Source organism: Poeciliopsis prolifica, unplaced genomic scaffold, assembly GCF_027474105.1.
Source record: "Poeciliopsis prolifica strain line A6 unplaced genomic scaffold, Auburn_PproV2 SCAFFOLD124, whole genome shotgun sequence".
Lineage (NCBI taxonomy): Eukaryota > Metazoa > Chordata > Actinopteri > Cyprinodontiformes > Poeciliidae > Poeciliopsis > Poeciliopsis prolifica.
The window spans coordinates 79,622-104,011 of NW_026562499.1; the positions used below are offsets into that span (position 1 = coordinate 79,622).

General features: G+C 50.1%; 3 protein-coding genes across 3 annotated transcripts; 1 reads left to right on the top strand and 2 right to left on the bottom strand.

The window, feature by feature from the left end:
* Positions 1–19: 19 nt before the first annotated feature.
* LOC129355097 (tetraspanin-14-like) lies at positions 20–4,089 on the bottom strand. The gene is given in 12 exon segments (XM_055024647.1): positions 20–500; positions 603–716; positions 833–883; positions 976–1,059; positions 1,061–1,102; positions 1,169–1,339; positions 1,479–1,564; positions 1,567–1,602; positions 1,605–1,623; positions 1,696–1,746; positions 1,933–2,013; positions 3,978–4,089. Coding segments are annotated over 11 exon segments (801 nt in total). The 5' UTR covers positions 3,978–4,089; the 3' UTR covers positions 20–434.
* A 2,141-nt stretch (positions 4,090–6,230) lies between these two features.
* On the top strand, positions 6,231–8,030 carry LOC129355064 (cystatin-like). Its single transcript, XM_055024615.1, has 4 exons — positions 6,231–6,301; positions 6,475–6,653; positions 7,675–7,794; positions 7,865–8,030. Exons 1-4 carry the CDS (start codon positions 6,262–6,264, stop codon positions 8,003–8,005), a joined length of 480 nt encoding a protein of 159 aa, XP_054880590.1. The 5' UTR covers positions 6,231–6,261; the 3' UTR covers positions 8,006–8,030.
* Positions 7,393–24,370, bottom strand: LOC129355065 (adipocyte plasma membrane-associated protein-like). Its single transcript, XM_055024616.1, has 9 exons — positions 22,667–24,370; positions 16,926–17,049; positions 16,718–16,833; positions 16,551–16,643; positions 9,968–10,081; positions 9,727–9,901; positions 9,515–9,649; positions 9,247–9,439; positions 7,393–8,791 (listed from the first exon to the last, which is right to left on the bottom strand). The coding sequence occupies exons 1-9, from the start codon at positions 22,749–22,751 to the stop codon at positions 8,582–8,584; spliced, it is 1,245 nt and encodes a 414-aa protein (XP_054880591.1). The 5' UTR covers positions 22,752–24,370; the 3' UTR covers positions 7,393–8,581.
* Positions 24,371–24,390: the final 20 nt, after the last annotated feature.

Consider the following 24,390-nt stretch of genomic DNA (forward strand, 5'->3'; position numbering starts at 1 on the left):
ACACTGGAAGGAGTGAAGGCACATGCGACTCAGCAGCCAGGTGCAAAACTCCTGGCCGAGGCTCCGCCCACCAAGAGGACCGAGGCTCCGCCCACCGGGAGGGCCGAGGCTCCGCCCACCGGAGGGCCGAGGCTCCGCCCACCGGGAGGGCCGAGGCTCCGCCCACCGGGAGGGCCGAGGCTCCGCCCACCAAGGGGGCCGAGGCTCCGCCCACCAAGAGGGCCGAGGCTCCGCCCACCAAGAGGGCCGAGGCTCCGCCCACCGGGGGCCCGAAGCTCCGCCCACCGGGAGGGCCGAGGCTCCGCCCACCAAGGGGCCGAGGCTCCGCCCACCAAGGGGGCCGAGGCTCCGCCCACCGCGGGCCGAGGCTCCGCCCACCAAGAGGGCCGAGGCTCCGCCCACCGGGTGGGCCGAGGCTCCGCCCACCGCGGGGGTTAATGGCTGAATTTGACCTTTTGAATGTCGGCGATCAAGGTTCGGGCCAGATAGATCCCCACCATCTGTCAGAGAGAGGTGCAGGTAAACTACAGGTGACTAGATTATTTAAGGCAGATCCAGAGCATCTGAACCTGACCCGATGGGTTCTGGTCGGGTTCTGGTACCTGCAGCAGAGAGATGACGATGAAGATGAAGGCCACGGTGTACAGGTTGCGAGGAAGCCATTCCTCCAGCGCCGGGATGCACCCTTTGATGAAGATCTTTTCACTCCATTCTTTCTGTTGGGCCAACAGAACCAATAGAACCGCTCAGAACCAATAGAACTGCTCAGAACCAATAGAACCGCTCAGAACCAATAGAACCGCTCAGAACCAACAGGAACAGCTGAACTCACCCCGTCCTGCTTCCTCACATCGTAGCCGCACTGGGTGTTCAGGACCGAGTCCTGAAAGAACAGAACCAGCATTACTAAGTGGATTCGGATCGGAACCGGACTCGTGGCGGGCCCAGATGGGTTCGGATCAGAACTGGACTCACGGCAGGGTCGGGGACGCAGCAGGAGAACGGGACGCCGCACTTCTCCCGGCTCTGATGGGTCCCGTTGCAGCTGAAGTAGACGTTTGAGGTTCCAGTCGTCGGGTTCCTGGGCCCCGCAGCAGTGGTTCTGTTTGGGGAGAACCGGATCAGTACCGGGCCGGCCACAGGTACCGGCGGTACCTGCGGGTCCTACCATCTTCTGCAAAGAGTCGATGAGGTTCTGCAGGTCGATGTCGTCCCGGTAGCCCTTGATGTTCTGCAGGAAGAAGTTGTTGAGCCACTCTCGGACCTGGCTCTGGAAAACCACGGCCAGAACCGCCACGGTCAGCTCCAGGAAGAAGATGAACCCGATCACCCCGGAAAACTGGGCCGGAACACACCGGGTCAGAACCACAGTCGGCAATTAAAGCTGCTTTTTCCTAATCGGACCCCTGGTTCTGCTCCTGGCCCGTTCCACAGCTCTACATGTTGTGCGGGTCAGAACCAGAACGGGTCAGACGTACAAACTTGAGCAGGCAGATATTCTCCCGCAGCGCTCCCACACAGCCGGCGAAGCCCAGGATGAACGTGACTCCGCCCACCACCAGACCAGCCAGACCGGGTCAAAGCCATGCAGCTGGGTCACCCGGTCAGGTCCAACAGAACCCCCTGCAAACAGAACAAAACGGTCAGTTCTGCCCACTGCAGACGGGTCGCGGTGCCGCGATCCGGTCGCCTCACCTTCTCGCTCCACGCCCAGAACCCGATGGCAATGAAGGCGGCTCCGGCCAGCTGCAACAGAACCAGAACCGGAGTCACACTGAGAACTGGACCTGAGAGTACTGACTGAACCAGAACCAGACCGTTTCCTGCTGCCAAGAAGCTTCAGCATGTCGCTGACATCACTTCCTGGTTTCTGCGTGGCAACAGGAACCGGAGGTTCTGGTTCTGGCGGGTCCAGTGGGTCAGGTGACTCACCCAGAAGATGATGTTGTAGCTGAACATCAGGTACTTGTAGCAGCAGCTGACCTCAGGGTTGTCATAGCGATAGTAGTACATCTGGAGACACATGGCACAAACTGGTGAACTGGGAGATCCAAAGCTTCACCAGTACAGAACCAGAACCCGGACTGGTCTTATCCCATCTTTTCTTAGACAACAAATCAAATATGACTCTTCTTGGACTTGCAAGATGGCGGCTGGTGCAGTCGATCTTTAAATGCTGAGCTACATTTAAAAGACATTTTATCTCCAATAGAGATTTGAAGAACGACTCGGATACAGCTATTAGCGTGGCGAGGCTAGCCGTAGCTTCTAGCATGTAGCCATGTTGGATCTGAACTCGGAGCCAAAGGAAATCTCTAAAAAGTGCAATCTTCATGTTGGTTATTGTTCTGGTGACTTCAGACAGGGACCTTCATTGTCATCGTTTGATTTCAAGCAACAAAAAACTAAAACTAGCTTCTAGCATGTAGCTAGAAGCTACGGCTAGCTAGTTTCCCTCCTCCTATCTGTGCAGGAGGGAAACTGCACAGATAGAAGGAAACCTGGGAGCTGAATGACCCTGACCTGCCCATCTCTTCCTGAACACGCCGAGCTAAAGAGGCAAGAGGTGAAAAACGTGAGCTTAGAGACGCCATCATCTGGCTGCAACTAGAAAGATCAACGAGAGAAATGGAAATAATCTCTGGAGTTCTGCCATAAAGAGGATCAGGACTCTCTGCTGGACGGAGCTTCAGGTTCTGGGATTAAAAATGGATGAAACCGGAGGCTCCATCCAGAACCGTGTGATTCAGCGCAGGGAAGGGAACCAATCTGAGAGGAACCGGCAGCGACCCGATCTCATCAGCAACATCAATGACAACGTGCAGAGCGGTAATAACACACAGTTATAACCTAATCATTGGTTTGCTTCCTAATGGAGGCAAACTCTGTCTCTGCAGCTTCAGATTTATTATTTTATTTAATAATAATTTCTTATTGATTATTAGGAATGAAAAGGAAGGGTCTCTTTGTTTCTGCCATATAAGGGAGCAGATTTTATTTTGTCCAGGATCAGTAACAGGTCAGCAGGGGGCGCTGTTTCTCCAAGCATCACACTGTGGTAAATGGATCATTCTACAAGTTATTGATCAGACACAGTAAATATTAATATTTAGGATTTGTTTTATTAACGACTTGTAAACCGGCCCAGTCCCACAAGGACAGATAAACATTTGGTGTCTCTAGAGTCTCAGACTTTTGTCTGATTAGTTTGGACGTTTGTGGACAAAGTGATGGACAATCATAGGACAGATTATTGAAAATTTAACAAACCTTTGCTACAAAATCTAGAATTTCCAAATGAATCCGTGGAGGTTGTCAGCTCCAGGCCTTTGGAGCTGATGACTTCCACTTCCTGTTTCCTCATGAAACAGGAAGTGCCCATATGATGATTATTATGTTTTCCTCTGAGCTCACATCATTCACTCAACCTAACCCGACCAACTGGTTCTGGTCGGGTTCTGGACCAGAGAAAGTACCTTTAAAGCTCCACTCTGAACCAGCTGACAGGTTTCGGTCCCGGGTTCAATTCGGGTCAAAGCAGGAAGCTCCAGAACCTTGACCCGAGCCTGGTCATTAGGGCGTACTGTTCCTTTAAAACAGAACCGTAAAACCCAACTGAGCTGAACTCGGAACCGAGAGGAAATGGATCATGATCCGGTTAAGAACCTTTCAAGTCAAAGTTCCCTCTAAACTCTGACCTTAACCCTAACCCTTTACATGACGGTAACGTTCCATAATAACCCGGAAGTGGAGGCAGCCTGACAAAGCGAAACCGACCCAAAACCCGGTTCGAGCAGAACCGAACCGGCTTCCATCTGGTAGGGTTCTGCTGTAAAGCCTGGTCTGAGCTCGGCCCACTGGTTCTGGTTCTCAGTCTGGACAGAACCGGAAGTAGTTGGAGCTAACGGAGCTCTAAAACCCGAAAGCAGAAGCGGAACCTGAGGGGAATCATTCTGGATCAGAACCGGTCTCCTCACCTCTCGGATCGATCAGTGATCAATAACTCCGCTCTTCTTCTTCCTCTGCTCCGACTCAGTCCTCCTCTTCCTCTTCTTGTGCTCCTGCTCTTCTTCTTCTACGATTGTTTACCAGCAGGCCTGCTGGCAGTGGCTCGAGCGCCGCCAGCCGGCAGGAAGCGGAAGCTGCAGTGTTGTGCCGGAAACGCGCTTTGTCGCGGGAGTCGCTGCCTGTTCATTGAAATGAAGCTTATAGTGCAGTCATGTAGAAAATGTTTTCCCATTTTTATCGCTTTATTTCTCCAAGTTAGCAGGAGGGAGGGGCATATTTCAGATTATTAGTCTTTTGGATATGAAACTTATGGCAGGATCCTCTGCATTGTGCTGGTTTTATGTGACCCGGTTTAACAAAACATGTTGAGTTACAGGCTGCAGCTGCACACAAAACATGGTACATCACAGAAATAATCTTCATAAATCTAGAAATACACTGAATGTATTTAGATGCAAAATAAACAGCACACACCCTAACCCTGCAGGACAACGTGACAATTTAAAGACAATACCACACAAGGAGAAATAAAAGTTAAAACAATGACAGAGATTTTAGAGGCGTTTCAGTCAAAGAAGAAAGAATACAAATAGCAAAGAATAAAAAGACCTTTTGTGTAATTATAACAAAAGAGAAATAAAACCAGGTTACACCAGAGAACAGGTGCGATGCGCGTTCCTGCAACACGACACATTTCTGGGTTCTGATGATCCGAAGTACCCCGTCAGATTTTCCTACCGTAGCACCGATAGATAGCCAGGTCTGTCTGTCGGTGCTACCCGTCTAAAACTGCTACCATCATGTTTACTAACAGAAACTAGCAGATTGTTAATCATAAATATATTGGAGAACATTAATTGAGTGACTGAAGTGGAAGTTGAGCAGTTATGCTTAACATAAGGACAAAACCAGAAATCAATTTATATTTATATATATTCATGATTTAATCAATTCATAACTCAATCACATATAATGATCACAAAATGAGAAATGACTAGTTTTTATACTTGAGCAAATTCCTAAAAGTGTATAAATCATATATTGATCTGAAAATGTTTTTGTACATTATAAACCAAATTAAAACTAATCAGAAAATATCGAGTGTATCACATGTTTCGGTATTGAAACTGCTCATATCTGTTTTATCAGAGTTTGAAGATATTAAATGAAACATGTTTTCATTTTAGAATCTGCTGTTTGATGTCCTGGGTCAGGGGTCAGAGGTCAGCAGAGCTCTGTGGGTTCAGGAACCAGTTTGAAATTAAACACAGATAGCTGATGAACTTTGGTCTCACTTTGTGAGAAAATGTTTCTATATGAAATGAACGTAGCTATTGTAGGGTCAGGGGTCAAGGGTCAGGATTTCCAGCCTGGAGGAGCCCCAGCTAAAGAGGCGGGGTCTCAGGACTTATGGCAAGCTGTTTTAACATAAATTCAGTTTCATCTGACTATCTGTAATTATATTCCAGATATCTGAAAATGCATTTTGACTATCTGGAATAATAATTCAAGATATCTGCGTTTACATCTTGATGAGTCAAAATTCCTTTCAAGATTTCTCAGATGACGTCACTGGATCTGTAATTTGATGAGACTCGTATCCGGAATTATGATTTAAGATATCTTGAACTGAATTATCACCAATCAAAATGACAATTTTAGATATGTGAATTAAGAATGAGGTGGAAGCCCCTTTGTGCTGCCCAAACAGTTGCCTGAAGAATTTGATGTTTCCTGCACAAAATTGTCCATAAATGGCAGAAATTAGAAAGAGCTCGGCAATGTTGGAAATGCGGAAAACTATAAGACTGCTAATGATATCTGCTAAAAAATCCTGTTTATTCATTTCTGATGAAACGAATGCCCTTAAAAGCAGCTTTGAAAAGCTAAACCTGCTGTTGTCAACCCATTTTCAACATGAAAGTTGTGAATTTTCAAACATCTTGTTTTGTTTTTTCTGTTTTTCATTGTTTTATTAAACTTTCAAATTGACGCTTTGACTAGACAGAATGCTAATTCAAGATATCAGTTTAAGATATCTTGCATAGAAAAGTTGAATAATTCAAGATAATTGCTAAAACGTCTCGTCATAAAACAATTTGATATCTGGAATGTAAGGGCAGTAAAACTGAATTTATGTTGAAACGGCTTGCCGTACAGGGAGCGCTTCAGACACAGGAAGTGATGTCAGGCGTGAACAAAGCTCAGGCAAACAGGAAGTAGCTGGTCTGTGGTGACAGGAAGTGAACCGAGATGGAGGCGAAGATGCTGCTGCTGCTGCTCGCCACTCTGGGTAAGACTGCAGGCTGGTTCTGGTCGGGCAGAAATGACTCGGCACTGGGTTCTGTTTGGGTCCGTCCTCTGTGGTTCTGAAAGGCACAGCCATCAGGAGAACCAGGAACAGGTCCAAAACAGATTGGCGGGCTGGCCTGGGTTCTGTTGGTTCTGAAGGTTCTTCTCTTCCAGGTCCGGGTCCAGCAGCCGGCAGCCATCTTGGCTGCTCCATGCCAGGCTCTCCGTGTGACATCAGCAAAAACGCCGCCGCTGTCCAGCAGGCCGTCCTCGGCGCCGCCCACTCCTTCAACAGCCAATCAAACGACGCCTTCCTGTTCAAACCGTCGGCCGTCATCAGAGCGCAGCGACAGGTACCGCCTACCTGGAGACAGTTGTTGCCATGGTGATATGGGAGGCGGGTCAGAACCGTCAGCAGGTCCGGATTCTGGTGTCTGGATCCAATTGGTTCAAAAAACCTGGAAGTCCAGTTTCTCCAGAACCATCAGAGGAGAATCTACTGGGTGGGAACAAGTGGGCGGATGACCTCTGACCTCTGACCCATCAGCGCCACATAAAGACAGTCACAAAGTCGGCCTTCTGTCCCCTGCAGAGCGTCTAGAGGTCTGATGTCTCAGTGGCACCGATTCCTGCAGCTGCTGCTGGACCAGAACCAGAACCAGGAGGATCTGGACCCGGTTGGTTCTGCAGTCCCTCATTGGTTCCCTGCAGCTCAGAGACTCTAAACAATCACTGAGCAACACATGAAAGATCTGCTCAGGTTCTGGTTCTGCATCAGAACCAAATGAGGAGAAGCAGCGTTCAGCTTCTATGCACCACAGATCTGGAACAAACTTCCAGAAACTGTAAAACAACCGAAACCCTGAGATCCAGAGTCCAGACTGAAACGTAATCAATAATCAATAATCAATTTATCGACAGCTCTTGACTTAATGTCACGTTACATTGTTGATTCATGACTTTGTGTTTTTAGGATGTAAAGCTCTTCGAAGGCTTTGCTGCTGAAATGTGCTGCACAGATCAAATTGATCTGATTGGTCGACCCGGTCAGGAGGAACCAGATCAGAACCAGAACAGACGGAGGCGGGACAGTTAAACCAACAGTAGTTTATTAGAAGCTCAGGTCTGTGGTGATTGGACGGACCAATCAGCCAATCAGAGGAGGGAACCAGAATAGAACCAGAACCTTTCTCACAAGAAACAATACCTCCTTTCAAAATAAAAGCACGTTCAGATTCAGTCTGAAGTGTGAGAACCAGAACCAGGTTCTGCTGAGCCTAGAACCTGAAGCAGACCTGTTCATGTAGTTCTGGTCTGGACACGGGCCCGGTTCCAGATCGGAGCAGAACCTAACGGACCCGCTCTGTGTTCCAGGTGGTCAGAGGGATCCGGTACATCGTGGACTTCCAGATCTCCAGGACGGTTTGTCCCAAACGGAACCGGACCTCGGACCTGGACCGGTGCCACCTCCAGCCTCCGGGCCGGTTGGCCCAGGTGAGTCTGGATCTGAGTCGCAGGAGGACCCGATGGTTCTGGAGGTTCTGACCGACCCGTTTCTGTCCAGACCTTCCGGTGTCACATGGATCTGTGCCTGACCCCCTGGAAGCCTGGGCGGGAAACCCTGGAGCTGCAGTGCAGATCGCACCAACAGGAACCGGTTCTGATCCGGACCGGTTCTGATCAGGATCCGGTTCTGTTTAAATGATGAGTGAATAAAGAGTTACAGCAGATCCAGACCCGGTTCTTCTATTCTACAGAACCTCCAGAGTTCAGTAGGTCTACAGGTCGGTTTAGACGGAACCGGGCCGAACCAGAACCAAGTTCACAAATCACAATGAGCTCGCCCGATTTCACTTTTTTGCAATTTTTAGAACTAGGACTGGTCTGGAAACAGGGCTCGGAACCGGGTCCGGGTATGGAACCAGAACCGGGTCAAGGTACGGAACCGGGTCCGGGTACGAAACCGGGTCCGGGTATGGGACCAGAACCGGGTCCGGGTATGGTACCAGAACCGGGTCAAGGTACGGAACCGGGTCCGGGTATGGTACCAGAACCGGGTCAGGGTACGGAACCGGGTCCGGGTATGGGACCAGAACCGGGCCGGTGCAACAGCAGAGCAGCAACACAGGAAAATTCAGTCTGACATGAAATGATGGAGCAACAGAACCAGAACCGGGCCCAACTGGACCCTCAGCTGCCAACAGCAGCTATTAAAGTCCCCAAGTTCTGATCCAAAAGGACCGGGCATCAGAACCAGCAGGGTGTGAAGCCGGACCCAGTTCTACAGTCCCTGCAGGTCCAGCACGGCGATGTATGGCGAGCGGAAGGATCCGATGTAGAGTTTCCCATGATGCTCGTGGGCCTCGCTGACGTATGCGGCCACCAGGCCGTTGGGGTCGTGGAAGCTCCGCCTACAGACGCCGCCATCTTGGATCTCGGCCACCAGGCTGTAGCGAGGGACGGCCTTCATGAGGACGTCCTGGCTGAACAGCTGCAGGGTGGAAACCGAGACATCGAAGACAACATGACCTTTGACCTGGAGAACTGCTGCTGCCTGAGGCTGCGTTTACCTAGAGCGCTACGGCGGCCATCTTTACTGCCCCAAACAGAGCAATACGGCGGCCATCTTTACTGCCCCAAACAGAGCAATACGGCGGCCATCTTTACTGCCCCAAACAGAGCAATACGGCGGCCATCTTTACTGCCCCAAACAGAGCAATACGGCGGCCATCTTTACTGCCCCAAACAGAGCAATATGGCGGCCATCTTTACTGCCGTAAATTTACGTTCCTCTTCGGTCACACAGACCTCACGTTGCAGTCGGGTTTAAGCAGCAGCACAATCAAGATCTGCTGGGTGAACGCAGCCTTTGACTGGGCCGTCTCAGGCATTCTCATTAGTTTCTCCTCCAGTAGGTCAGAGGTCACATAAAACTGACCCATTTACCTTGAAGATGAGCTTTTTGACCCAGGGTCTCTGGGACAGGAAGTCCAACATGGAGAAGCCGGGGTTGGGCCGGACCGCCGCCATGGAGACCCAGTACCCTCCGGAAGAGCTGGGCCGGATGTTGTCCGGGAAACCGGGCAGGTTGTCCACAAACGTGTCCATGCCCCCCTTGTTGAGGCCCGCCACATGGACCCTGGATGGAGACAGATCCGGTCAGGGAGGACACCTCCCCTGAACCGGGGTGGTCCTGGGTCAACGTCGGGCTCACCTGCGGATCCGGGCCATGGTGGTCTCGGCCACCAGAACCGACTCCTGGTCCGGCAGCAGCTGGATGCCGTTGGGGAAGCGCAGGTTCTCCATGACGACTGTCAGTTCTCGCGTCTCCGTGTCGTACTCCAGCACTCTGAGGCGGATAGGAGGACAGGCTTTTATTCTGAAGGGTCCCAGCAGCTGACCTTTGACCCAGGCGGCGGGCCGTACCGTCCGTCCGCCGTGGCCTCCATGATGAGGTGCAGGTAGTCCCGGCGCTGCCACCTGCTGCTGGAATCGGTGAAGTACAGCTTCCTGCCGTCCTGGGTCACCGCCACGTCATTGATGAACGACAGCTTCCTGCCCCCGACCATTTGCCCCCCCGCCACCAGCCGGGTCGCCGCACCTGCAGGGAGACGCGTCGTCAGCATGACCTGGAGGCGAGAGGAGGGGAAGGTCCATCACAGCTCACCTGTGGCAGGGTCGACCTCGAACACACCTAGGTAGGCGTCGGCTACGAACAGCGTCCCGTTAGGCCCCGCCCTGATGCCCAGGGGCCCCCAGGTGGGCTCGTCCTCCCTGGCGCCTGCAGAGGGTCAGAGGGTCAGTCTGGAGGTGGAGCCAGGCTCAGCCAATCGAATTTATTTTGGCACTTTTAGCCTATCAGGTTTATTCAGTTCATACTGAACCAGGCTAACAGCTAGCAACCTATTAGCTTTGTTCAATATGCTAATTGAGGCTAACAACTAGCCTGGTTCATCGCGCTAACTGAGGCTAACAGCTGGTGGTCGTTTGGCCTGGTCCAACATGCTAAATCTAGCATTGTTCAGCATACACATTCAGGCTAACCCGTTAGCCTAGTTCAACATGGTTCAGCAGTTCTCTTCACATCAGTCCTATGGGGAGTCAGTCAGAACCAATCAGAACCAGTCAGAACCAGTCAGAACCTATCAGAACCAATCAGAACCAGTCAGAACCAGTCAGACCCAGTCAGAACCTGTCAGAACCAGTCAGAACCAGTCAGACCCAGTCAGACCCAGTCAGACCCAGTCAGAACCTATCAGAACCAGTCAGAACCAGTCAGAACCTGTCAGAACCTGTCAGAACCAATCAGAACCAGTCAGAACCAATCAGAACCAGTCAGACCCAGTCAGAACCAGTCAGAACCAGTCAGAACCAGTCAGAACCTATCAGAACCAATCAGAACCAGTCAGAACCAGTCAGACCCAGTCAGAACCTGTCAGAACCAGTCAGAACCAGTCAGACCCAGTCAGAACCTATCAGAACCAGTCAGAACCAGTCAGAACCTGTCAGAACCAATCAGAACCAGTCAGAACCAATCAGAACCAGTCAGAACCAGTCAGAACCAGTCAGAACCAATCAGAACCAGTCAGAACCAGTCAGAACCAGTCAGAACCTTTCAGAACCAATCAGAACCAGTCAGAACCAGTCAGAACCAGTCAGAACCTTTCAGAACCAGTCAGAACCTATCAGAACCAGTCAGACCCAGTCAGAACCAGTCAGAACTAGTCAGAACCTATCAGAACCAGTCAGAACCTATCAGAACCAGTCAGAACCAATCAGAACCAGTCAGAACCTGTCAGAACCAATCAGAACCAGTCAGAACCAATCAGAACCAGTCAGACCCAGTCAGAACCAGTCAGAACCAATCAGAACCAGTCAGAACCAGTCAGAACCAGTCAGAACCAATCAGAACCAGTCAGAACCAGTCAGAACCAGTCAGAACCAATCAGAACCAGTCAGAACCAGTCAGAACCAGTCAGAACCAGTCAGAACCTTTCAGAACCAATCAGAACCAGTCAGAACCATTCAGAACCAGTCAGAACCTTTCAGAACCAGTCAGAACCTATCAGAACCAGTCAGACCCAGTCAGAACCAGTCAGAACCAGTCAGAACCTATCAGAACCAATCAGAACCAGTCAGAACCAGTCAGAACTTATCAGAACCAATCAGAACCAGTCAGAACCAATCAGAACCAGTCAGAACCAGTCAGAACCAGTCAGAACCAGTCAGAACCAATCAGAACCAGTCAGAACCAGTCAGAACCAGTCAGAACCAGTCAGACCCAGTCAGAACCAGTCAGAACCAGTCAGAACCAGTCAGAACCAATCAGAACCAGTCAGAACCAGTCAGAACCAATCAGAACCAGTCAGAACCAGTCAGAACCAGTCAGAACCAGTCAGAACCAATCAGAACCAGTCAGAACCAGTCAGACCCAGTCAGAACCAGTCAGAACCAGTCAGAACCAGTCAGAACCAATCAGAACCAGTCAGAACCAGTCAGAACCAATCAGATCCAGTCAGAACCAATCAGAACCAGTCAGAACCAGTCAGAACCAGTCAGAACCAGTCAGAACCAATCAGAACCAGTCAGAACCAGTCAGAACCAATCAGAACCAGTCAGAACCAGTCAGAACCAGTCAGAACCAGTCAGAACCAATCAGAACCAGTCAGAACCAGTCAGAACCAGTCAGAACCAATCAGAACCAGTCAGAACCAGTCAGAACCAATCAGAACCAGTCAGAACCAGTCAGAACCAGTCAGAACCAATCAGAACCAGTCAGAACCAGTCAGACCCAGTCAGAACCAGTCAGAACCAGTCAGAACCAGTCAGAACCAATCAGAACCAGTCAGAACCAGTCAGAACCAATCAGAACCAGTCAGAACCAATCAGAACCAGTCAGAACCAGTCAGAACCAGTCAGAACCAGTCAGAACCAATCAGAACCAGTCAAACCAATCAGAACCAGTCAGAACCAGTCAGAACCAGTCAGAACCAGTCAGAACCAATCAGAACCAGTCAGAACCAGTCAGAACCAGTCAGAACCAGTCAGACCCAGTCAGAACCAGTCAGAACCAGTCAGAACCAGTCAGAACCAATCAGAACCAGTCAGAACCAGTCAGAACCAATCAGAACCAGTCAGAACCAGTCAGAACCAGTCAGAACCAGTCAGAACCAATCAGACCCAGTCAGACCCAGTCAGAACCAATCAGAACCAGTCAGAACCAATCAGAACCAGTCAGAACCAGTCAGAACCAGTCAGAACCAATCAGAACCAGTCAGAACCAATCAGAACCAGTCAGAACCAGTCAGACCCAGTCAGAACCAGTCAGAACCAGTCAGAACCAGTCAGAACCTATCAGAACCAGTCAGAACCAGTCAGACCCAGTCAGAACCAGTCAGAACCAGTCAGAACCAGTCAGAACCAATCAGAACCAGTCAGAACCAGTCAGAACCAATCAGAACCAGTCAGAACCAGTCAGAACCAGTCAGAACCAGTCAGAACCAATCAGAACCAGTCAGAACCAGTCAGAACCAGTCAGAACCAATCAGAACCAATCAGAACCAGTCAGAACCAATCAGAACCAATCAGAACCAGTCAGAACCAATCAGAACCAATCAGAACCAGTCAGAACCAATCAGAACCAGTCAGAACCAATCAGAACCAGTCAGAACCAATCAGAACCAATCAGAACCAATCAGAACCAGTCAGAACCAGTCAGAACCAGTCAGAACCAATCAGAACCAATCAGAACCAGTCAGAACCAATCAGAACCAATCAGAACCAGTCAGAACCAGTCAGACCCAGTCAGAACCAGTCAGAACCAATCAGAACCAGTCAGAACCAGTCAGAACCAGTCAGAACCAATCAGAACCAGTCAGACCCAGTCAGAACCAATCAGAACCAGTCAGAACCAGTCAGAACCAGTCAGAACCAATCAGAACCAGTCAGAACCAGTCAGAACCAATCAGAACCAGTCAGAACCAATCAGAACCAGTCAGAACCAGTTAGAACCAGTCAGAACCAATCAGAACCAGTCAGACCCAGTCAGAACCAGTCAGAACCAATCAGAACCAGTCAGAACCAGTCAGAACCAGTCAGAACCAGTCAGAACCAATCAGAACCAGTCAGAACCAGTCAGAACCAGTCAGAACCAATCAGAACCAGTCAGAACCAGTCAGAACCAGTCAGAACCTTTCAGAACCAATCAGAACCAGTCAGAACCAGTCAGAACCAGTCAGAACCTTTCAGAACCAGTCAGAACCTATCAGAACCAGTCAGACCCAGTCAGAACCAGTCAGAACTAGTCAGAACCTATCAGAACCAATCAGAACCAGTCAGAACCAGTCAGAACTTATCAGAACCAGTCAGAACCAGTCAGAACCAATCAGAACCAGTCAGAACCAGTCAGAACCAGTCAGAACCAGTCAGAACCTTTCAGAACCAATCAGAACCAGTCAGAACCAATCAGAACCAGTCAGAACCAATCAGAACCAGTCAGAACCAGTCAGAACCAGTCAGAACCAATCAGAACCAATCAGAACCAGTCAGAACCAGACAGAACCAGTCAGAACCAATCAGAACCAGTCAGAACCAGTCAGAACCAGTCAGAACCTTTCAGAACCAGTCAGAACCTATCAGAACCAGTCAGACCCAGTCAGACCCAGTCAGAACCAATCAGAACCAGTCAGAACCAATCAGAACCAGTCAGAACCAGTCAGAACCAGTCAGAACCAGTCAGAACCAATCAGAACCAGTCAGAACCAATCAGAACCAGTCAGAACCAGTCAGAACCTATCAGAACCAGTCAGAACCAGTCAGACCCAGTCAGAACCAGTCAGAACCAGTCAGAACCAGTCAGAACCAATCAGAACCAGTCAGAACCAGTCAGAACCAATCAGAACCAGTCAGAACCTATCAGAACCAGTCAGAACCAGTCAGAACCTATCAGAACCAGTCAGAACCAGTCAGAACCAATCAGAACCAGTCAGACCCAGTCAGAACCAATCAGACCAGTCAGAACCAATCAGAACCAGTCAGAACCAATCAGAACCAGTCAGAACCAGTCAGAACCAATCAGACCCAGTCAGAACCAATCAGAACCAGTCAGAACCAATCAGAACCAGTCAGAACCAGTCAGAACCAATCAGAACCAGTCAGAACCAATCAGAACCAGTCAGAACCAATCAGAACCTATCAGAACCAGTCAGAACCAGTCAGACCCAGTCAGAACCAGTCAGAACCTATCAGAACCAGTCAGAACCAGTCAGAACCAGTCAGAACCAATCAGAACCAGTCAGACCCAGTCAGAACCAATCAGACCCAGTCAGAACCAATCAGAACCAGTCAGAACCAATCAGAACCAGTCAGAACCAATCAGAACCAGTCAGAACCAGTCAGAACCAATCAGACCCAGTCAGAACCAATCAGAACCAGTCAGAACCAATCAGAACCAGTCAGAACCAGTCAGAACCAGTCAGAACCAATCAGAACCAGTCAGAACCAATCAGAACCAATCAGAACCAGTCAGAACCAGTCAGAACCTATCAGAACCAGTCAGAACCAGTCAGACCCAGTCAGAACCAGTCAGAACCAATCAGAACCAGTCAGAACCAATCAGAACCAGTCAGAACCAGTCAGAACCAATCAGAACCAGTCAGAACCAATCAGAACCAGTCAGAACCAGTCAGAACCAGTCAGAACCAATCAGAACCAGTCAGAACCAGTCAGAACCAGTCAGAACCAGTCAGAACCAATCAGAACCAGTCAGAACCAGTCAGAACCAGTCAGAACCAGTCAGACCCAGTCAGAACCAGTCAGAACCAATCAGAACCAGTCAGAACCAATCAGAACCAGTCAGAACCAATCAGAACCAGTCAGAACCAGTCAGAACCTATCAGAACCAGTCAGAACCAGTCAGACCCAGTCAGAACCAGTCAGAACCTATCAGAACCAGTCAGAACCAGTCAGAACCAGTCAGAACCAATCAGAACCAGTCAGACCCAGTCAGAACCAATCAGAACCAGTCAGAACCAGTCAGAACCAGTCAGAACCAATCAGAACCAGTCAGAACCAATCAGAACCAGTCAGAACCAGTCAGAACCAGTCAGAACCAGTCAGAACCAGTCAGAACCAATCAGAACCAGTCAGAACCATTCAGAACCAGTCAGAACCAATCAGAACCAGTCAGAACCAATCAGAACCAGTCAGAACCAGTTAGAACCAGTCAGAACCAATCAGAACCAGTCAGAACCAGTCAGAACCAGTCAGAACCAGTCAGAACCAATCAGAACCAGTCAGAACCAGTCAGAACCAATCAGAACCAGTCAGAACCAATCAGAACCAGTCAGAACCAGTCAGAACCAATCAGAACCAGTCAGAACCAATCAGAACTAGTCAGAACCAGTCAGAACCAATCAGAACCAGTCAGAACCAATCAGAACCAGTCAGAACCAGTCAGAACCAATCAGAACCAGTCAGAACCAATCAGAACCAGTCAGAACCAATCAGAACCAGTCAGAACCAGTCAGAACCAATCAGAACCAGTCAGAACCAATCAGAACCAGTCAGAACCAGTCAGAACCAATCAGAACCAGTCAGAACCAGTCAGAACCAGTCAGAACCAATCAGAACCAATCAGAACCAGTCAGAACCAATCAGAACCAGTCAGACCCAGTCAGAACCAGTCAGAACCAATCAGAACCAGTCAGAACCAGGCAGAACCAGTCAGAACCAATCAGAACCAGTCAGAACCAGTCAGAACCAGTCAGAACCAATCAGAACCAATCAGAACCAGTCAGAACCAATCAGAACCAATCAGAACCAGTCAGAACCAATCAGAACCAATCAGAACCAGTCAGAACCAATCAGAACCAGTCAGAACCAATCAGAACCAGTCAGAACCAATCAGAACCAATCAGAACCAGTCAGAACCAATCAGAACCAGTCAGAACCAGTCAGAACCAGTCAGAACCAATCAGAACCAATCAGAACCAGTCAGAACCAATCAGAACCAGTCAGACCCAGTCAGAACCAGTCAGACCCAGTCAGAACCAGTCAGAACCAGTCAGAACCAGTCAGAACCAGTCAGAACCAATCAGAACCAGTCAGAACCAGTCAGAACCAGTCAGAACCAATCAGAACCAGTCAGAACCAGTCAGAACCAGTCAGAACCAGTCAGAACCAATCAGAACCAGTCAGAACCAGTCAGAACCAATCAGAACCAATCAGAACCAGTCAGAACCAGTTCTCACCACACGGCGGCCTGCCGAGCGTTGCCAAGGTAACGATTCTCTGTCCAATCAGCTTGAGGATTTTGCCGTCAGCTGTTCCAGTGAAGAAAACATCTGCGGAGAGAAAAACAGACTGGTTCTGGTTCTGGTTCTGGTTCTGGTCGGGAACCAGAAGTGAAGCAGCTGACCTCCCATGTTGACGATGGACTCTGGACCCAGAAGCTGGTCCTCGTAGAGCCGCCGGGCCTCCCGGAGCCGCAGGTTGGGCTCCCAGCAGCCCTTCATCTGGGGCGGCTCCTTCAAGCTGCAGCCAGCAGGGGGCGCCACAGGCCGCCATGGAAACAAGGGGGTTAAAGAGGGTTTGATCTGGTTCTGACCCGATCCAGACTGACTCACCTGAAGGCCTCTGGATGAATGGGAGACTCCAGGATGAAGAAGATGATGAGAAGAAGAAGAATCAAGAAACCGCCCAGAGACAGCAGAGTGACCCGGAAGACCTTCCCACTGTAGGAGCTGGACAGGAGGACAGGTGGAGGACAAGAGGAGGACAGGAGGAGGTCAGGTGGAGGACAGGTGGAGGTCAGGTGGAGGTCAAGAGGAGGACAGGAGGACAGGTGGACAGGTGGAGGACAAGAGGAGGACAGGTGGACGACAGGTGGAGGTCAAGAGGAGGACAGGAGGTCAGGTGGACAGGTGGAGGACATGTGGGGGACAGGAGGAGGACAAGAGGACATCAGGTGGAGGACAGGTGGATGGTGGGGGACAGGAGGAGGACAGGTGGAGGACATTTGGGGGACAGGAGGAGGACAAGAGGACATCAGGTGGAGGACAGGTGGATGGTGGGGGACAGGAGGAGGACAAAAGGAGGACAGGTGGAGGACAAGGAGGACAGGTAGAGGACAGGAGGACGACAGGTGGAGGACAAGAGGAGGACAGGAGGACGACATGTGGAGGACAGGTGGAGGACAAGAGGAGGACAGGTGGAGGACAAGAGGAGGACAGGTGGAGGACAAGAGGAGGACAGGAGGACAGGTGGAGGACAAGAGGAGGACAGGAGGACAGGTGGAGGACAAGAGGAGGACAGGTGGAGGACAGGTGGAGGACAAGAGGAGGACAGGTGGAGGACAGGTGGAGGTCAAGAGGAGGACAGGAGGACAGGTGGAGGTCAGGTGGAGGACAGGAGGTCAGGTGGACAGGTGGAGGACATGTGGGGGACAGGAGGAGGACAAGAGGACATCAGGTGGAGGACAGGTGGATGGTGGGGGACAGGAGGAGGACAAAAGGAGGACAGGTGGAGGACAAGAGGAGGACAGGTGGAGGACAGGTGGAGGTCAAGAGGAGGACAGGAGGACAGGTGGAGGTCAGGTGGAGGACAGGAGGTCAGGTGGACAGGTGGAGGACATGTGGGGGACAGGAGGAGGACAAGAGGACATCAGGTGGAGGACAGGTGGATGGTGGGGGACAGGAGGAGGACAAGAGGACAGGTGGAGGACAAGAGGAGGACAGGTGGAGGACAAGAGGAGGACAGGTAGAGGACAGGAGGACGACAGGTGGAGGACAAGAGGAGGACAGGAGGACGACATGTGGAGGACAGGTGGAGGACAAGAGGAGGACAGGTAGAGGACAGGAGGACGACAGGTGGAGGACAAGAGGAGGACAGGAGGACGACATGTGGAGGACAGGTGGAGGACAAGAGGAGGACAGGTGGAGGACAAGAGGAGGACAGGTGGAGGACAAGAGGAGGACAGGAGGACAGGTGGAGGACAAGAGGAGGACAGGTGGACGACAGGTGGAGGACAAGAGGAGGACAGGAGGACAGGTGGAGGACAGGAGGTCAGGTGGAGGACAAGAGGAGGACAGGTGGAGGACAAGAGGAGGACAGGTGGAGGACAAGAGGAGGACAGGAGGACAGGTGGAGGACAAGAGGAGGACAGGTGGACGACAGGTGGAGGACAAGAGGAGGACAGGAGGAGGACAGGTGGAGGACAGGAGGTCAGGTGGAGGACATGTGGGGGACAGGAGGAGGACAAGAGGACATCAGGTGGAGGACAGGTGGATGGTGGGGGACAGGAGGAGGACAAAAGGAGGACAGGTGGAGGACAAGAGGAGGACAGGTGGAGGACAAGAGGAGGACAGGTAGAGGACAGGAGGACGACAGGTGGAGGACAAGAGGAGGACAGGAGGACGACATGTGGAGGACAAGAGGAGGACAGGAGGAGGACAGGTGGAGGACAAGAGGAGGACAGGTGGAGGACAAGAGGAGGACAGGTGGAGGACAAGAGGAGGACAGGAGGACAGGTGGAGGACAAGAGGAGGACAGGTGGAGGACAAGAGGAGGACAGGTGGAGGACAGGAGGACAGGTGGAGGACAGGAGGAGGACAGGTGGAGGACAGGAGGACAGGTGGAGGACAGGAGGAGGACAGGTGGAGGACAGGAGGACAGGTGGAGGACAGGAGGAGGACAGGTGGGTTAACTCAGATCTCAGAGAAACTCGTCCCATAAACTGCAGTAAACAGTTTCAGTTTCTGTGACTCTATTAAAACTCGACAGACAGAAATGTTGGACCTGTTGTCCAACATTTCTGAGACTCCTGGGTCTCAGGGTCCAAATGTTTTTATTGAGGGCCAAATACAGACAAACAAGCAAAGGGCCACAGACACTAGAGGTGACGTTCAGTCTGTCTCCACTAGGTGGAGCTTAGCGCTCAGGGCTTTCATGCGCATGCAGCTGTTCTTTCCTTCTAGATTCTTGTTCAGTGGATCCAGATCAACTAAAATGCCAGTTCTGCAGCTACAGGGTCACTTAGTTCATGAAAAAATCAAAAGCACTCTTCTCTTTTAAAACTGGTCGATTTCTGATGTCAGCGCATAAAAGCGCTGCAGCAGCACATCAGAGTGCAAGAACATCCCCGTCTTCAGCGTCAGATTGGAGAGCCTGAAAATCTTTGTGGGTCATTCCTGGAGCTTGAAATATGTTGACAGTTTTAATAAGAGTTCATCACATCGCTCAGCTGGACAGTGTTGGCACACACTAACCCTTACAGGCTAGCTGCCATTTGTTGAGCTAACAGGCTAGCTGCCATTTGTTGAACTTACAGGCTAGCTGCAATTTGTTGAGCTAACAGGCTAGCTGCCATTTGTTGAGCTAACAGGCCAGCTGCCATTTGCTGAGCTAACAGACTAGCTGCCATGTGCTGAGCTAACAAGCTAGCTGCCATTTGTTGAGCTAACAGGCTAGCTGCCATGTGCTGAGCTAACAGGCTAGCTGCCATGTGCTGAGCTAACAGGCTAGCTGCCATGTGCTGAGCTGACAGGCTAGCTGCCATTTGCTGAGCTAACAGGCCAGCTGCCATTTGCTGAGCTAACAGGCCAGCTGCCATTTGCTGAGCTAACAGACTAGCTGCCATGTGCTGAGCTAACAGGCTAGCTGCCATGTGCTGAGCTAACAGGCTAGCTGCCATGTGCTGAGCTAACAGGCTAGATGCCATGTGCTGAGCTAACAAGCTAGCTGCCATTTGTTGAGCTAACAGGCTAGCTGCCATTTGTTGAGCTAACAGGCTAGCTGCCATTTGCTGAGCTAACAGTCTAGCTGCCATGTGCTGAGCTAACAGGCTAGCTGCCATGTGCTGAGCTTACAGGCTAGCTGCCATTTGTTGAGCTAACAGGCTAGCTGCCATTTGTTGAACTTACAGGCTAGCTGCAATTTGTTGAGCTAACAGGCTAGCTGCCATTTGTTGAGCTAACAGGCCAGCTGCCATTTGCTGAGCTAACAGACTAGCTGCCATGTGCTGAGCTAACAAGCTAGCTGCCATTTGTTGAGCTAACAGGCTAGCTGCCATTTGCTGAGCTAACAGGCTAGATGCCATGTGCTGAGCTAACAGGCTAGCTGCCATTTGTTGAGCTAACAGGCTAGCTGCCATTTGCTGAGCTAACAGTCTAGCTGCCATGTGCTGAGCTAACAGGCTAGCTGCCATGTGCTGAGCTTACAGGCTAGCTGCCATTTGTTGAGCTAACAGGCTAGCCATTTGTTGAACTTACAGACTAGCTGCAATTTGTTGAGCTAACAGGCTAGCTGCCATTTGTTGAGCTAACAGGCCAGCTGCCATTTGCTGAGCTAACAGACTAGCTGCATGTGCTGAGCTAACAAGCTAGCTGCCATTTGTTGAGCTAACAGGCTAGCTGCCATGTGCTGAGCTAACAGGCTAGCTGCCATGTGCTGAGCTAACAGGCTAGCTGCCATTTGTTGAGCTAACAGGCTAGCTGCCATTTGCTGAGCTAACAGACTAGCTGCCATGTGCTGAGCTAACAGGCTAGCTGCCATGTGCTGAGCTAACAGACTAGCTGCCATGTGCTGAGCTAACAGACTAGCTGCCATGTGCTGAGCTAACAAGCTAGCTGCCATTTGTTGAGCTAACAGGCTAGCTGCCATGTGCTGAGCTAACAGGCTAGCTGCCATGTGCTGAGCTAACAGGCTAGCTGCCATGTGCTGAGCTAACAGACTAGCTGCAATGTGCTGAGCTAACAGGCTAGCTGCCATTTGCTGAGCTAACAGACTAGCTGCCATGTGCTGAGCTAACAAGCTAGCTGCCATTTGTTGAGCTAACAGGCTAGCTGCCATGTGCTGAGCTAACAGGCTAGCTGCCATGTGCTGAGCTAACAGGCTAGCTGCCATGTGCTGAGCTAACAGGCTAGCTGCCTGACTGTGGGGCAGAACCTGACTGTTGGGGCAGAACCTGACTGTTGGCCCCTCTTGCTGCTAAAACATCAGAACCTCTAGCAGCTTCTGTTGGATTTAATCTGGGAGATTAAAGTAGATTAACTGGCCAACCTGAAAACTATCAGTTCTAATTACAGTTTATTAATTTATATTTGTCAACAAACTCAGCATCAGGTTGTTGCTATGGTAACAAACAATCTAACTATGAATATTGTTCTTTGATCTTTTATAAAATAAACTTTCCAGCTCCTTAAAAGTACATTTAAATGTTAAACAATTTAAAATCTTTTAGTTTATGTTAAAACTGTGACATCAAATTTAGCAGCATTGATCATCTCAATAAAAGAAGGTTTCATTTCTGCTTCTGTGTTAAAATATGATTATTTCTGGCCCCTGAAGCCCTGGGGGCCCCTGAAGCCATGGGGGCCCCAAAGAGCCCTGGGGGCCCCTGAAGCCCTGGGGGCCCTGAAGCCCTGGGGGCCCCTGAAGCCCTGGGGGCCCTGAAGCCCTGGGGGCCCCTGAAGCCCTGGGGGCCCCTGAAGCCCTGGGGGCCCCTGAAGCCATGGGGGCCCCAAAGAGCCCTGGGGGCCCCAAGGAGCCGCTGCCTTAATGTGGATTGAACAAAAGTGCAAATAATTCATATTCATGGAAAATTGGATTTGTTGTTTAGACCGGTGACGGTTTCAATAGTTTCACTCTCCATGTTTTCCTCTAATTCATAATTACCCAGTAATATGTTTACATTTCCTGTCAATTTAACATTTTTACAACAGAAACACGGCGGACCCCCCGCTGGGCTGAGCAGGTCGCCTGGGAAACCCTGACAACTTTGTCCAGGTCGGCTGGTACCAGTTCACCGGACCATCTGGTCCACCTCCAACTGTGCTGGGCTGCAGGATCGACCCGGACCCGACCCGGACCCGGACCGACCCAGACCGACCCGGAGACGGATCGACCCTGACCTGAACTAGAAACAGGACCAGAACCAGAACCAGGACCAGAACCAGGAATGCCTCTCTTCTGGCTCTGGTTCCTCCTGGTTCTGGTACCAGCTTCTAATCATTCTAATGGGTCGATTTTTGTCTTCAAGGTTGTGGAGCTGCAACCAGAACTTCTACTGGGGCGACGGTTCAGAACAAGAACCTGGAGAACTTGTTCGGAACCGGACCAGACTGCTCTGATCCAACGGGTCAAGCATGAAGCTATCAGGTCCATCAGAACCTTCTGGGTGGTTCTGAATCGCTCCACACCCATCACATAATCCGGGTTAAACCGGATGTGAGGCAGTTCCGGTCTGCTTCCCTCTGATTGGACCAGGATCCACAGAGCCGGAACCGCAGAGCCCGGTGATCCAGAACCTCTCGAACCGCAGCACAGAGCCGAACCGCGTATCCAGGTGAGGTTCGGGTCTCACCTGCCTCTTTCTGTCTCCGCTCCGGAAGTTCCTCTGTGATCACGTGAGCTCGTTGCAGCCGCCGGAAACGGACTCCTTCAGACTCGTTCATGTTCGGCTGGGCTCGGTTCGGTTCCAGTCAGAGCAGACCTGGACGGGCGGTTCAGCGGGTGTTTTGGTGGGGCTCCTTCTTCTGCTGCTGCGGTGAAAGCGGAGGGTCGGATTTACCGCCCCCAGCGGCACAGGAGGGAACTACAGCTGAAAACACGAAGTTTCTCGCGAGATTTCGGCCTTTTCTCACTGACCCTGTTCTGACGATCTGAGCTACTCCGTCAGATTTCCCTACCGCAGCACGGATCGACAGCTGGCTCTGTCTGTCCGTGCTACCCGTCTAAAGCTGCTACCGCCATGTTTACAAACAAACTGCAGCGGCTTGTTAATGTTCAATAATTGGATCATTTAGTGACTGGAAGCTTAGCAGTTCTGGTTAGCTTAGCATTGAACAATTGATGTGATGATGAAACCAGAAGCAGATCACTTCCTTCATCTGAATATCCTACCAAAGTTTGAAATGAAAAGCTGCAGATGCAGCTGATCCTTTCCTACAATATCTAGCTGTTAATATCTGAGACACAGAGGCGTTTGTTAGAATAAAACCGGATCAGATGGAAACAGCTTTTATTGGAATTAAACACTAATCTAGATCACCACAGATCTTTTTTGTGCATTAATACTTTATATTATATATATATTATATGTTATCAGCATCAGCCACAACAAGTCACTGAAATGATGGGATATGATTCATATGCACTGATATTACAGGCCTTGACAACTTCAGTCCCACATCTATTTAGCAAAGTTTGATCATTAATAAAAAGTGTAATTAAACTAAAGTATTTTAAAGTATAGCTCAAAAACATATTCAGTCCTGATGATGACTGGACCAAACTAAAGCCAGAATTCTGCTAGTAATCCAGCAGCTTCATGAAAGCTGCTAGAAAATAAATAAAGTTTCTGATGCAATGAAATAAAACACCTGAAATGAAACTTCCACAGGTAGGAGAAGAAATCTGCTGAGTCAGCAGAATGTGACGTAGTGTCAGGTAGGACGGATTGACAGGTAGCTCAGATAAACAACACCTGCTCAATGATTTATCACAGTATCATCAGTCAACATCAATATTGACCCGTTACATGATCAGTTATTCATAAACAATCAGAGAAACAAATTCAGCTGCAGTTCCGTCACCATAGCTACCAAGAAACCTGCCAAAATAAAAGCACATCGCCTCCACGGTTGTTGAAATAAGCTGCTTTTATTTGGCAGGTCGTTTAGTCTATAAACAACATTTAGTCCACGGTCGTCCAGTCGGACCCGGTTCTGGGAACATCCGGACCTCCTGCTGGTTCTCAAACCGAAGTCAGCTTCTGATTCGCTAAAGGGAGATTCCGCCTACTTTTTAAAACTCTAAATCGACTTTAATCTGCTGAAATACAGAGACTGTGATGTCATTACTGTAATATCTGCAATGATGTGAATATTTTATCAGAATAAATCACTTTTTACTCACATCTGGATGGAACAGAATCACTGGTTAAACATGTATAACGATGAAGGGAATCTTATAATAAATTGAATTTATCCTCTACCAATGTGTCACTGCTAATCATCAATCAATAAGGGTTATTGATTGGAGATGTTGTCACCAACAGAAATGCTCCAACGATCAGTGGAGCAGAGGAAGCTC

Coding starts and splice junctions, on each gene's coding strand:
- LOC129355065 (XM_055024616.1), bottom strand. CDS start 22,751: ATGAACGAGTCTGAAGGAGTCCGTTTCCGGCGGCTGCAACGAGCTCAC. Junction 17,050..22,666: donor TCCGGAGCGGAGACAGAAAG/AGGCAGGTGAGA, acceptor CACCTGTCCTCC/TGTCCAGCTCCTACAGTGGG. Junction 8,792..9,246: donor TCAAAAAGCTCATCTTCAAG/GTAAATGGGTCA, acceptor TCCACCCTGCAG/CTGTTCAGCCAGGACGTCCT.
- LOC129355064 (XM_055024615.1), top strand. CDS start 6,262: ATGGAGGCGAAGATGCTGCTGCTGCTGCTCGCCACTCTGG. Junction 6,302..6,474: donor GCTGCTGCTCGCCACTCTGG/GTAAGACTGCAG, acceptor CTTCTCTTCCAG/GTCCGGGTCCAGCAGCCGGC. Junction 7,795..7,864: donor CTCCGGGCCGGTTGGCCCAG/GTGAGTCTGGAT, acceptor GTTTCTGTCCAG/ACCTTCCGGTGTCACATGGA.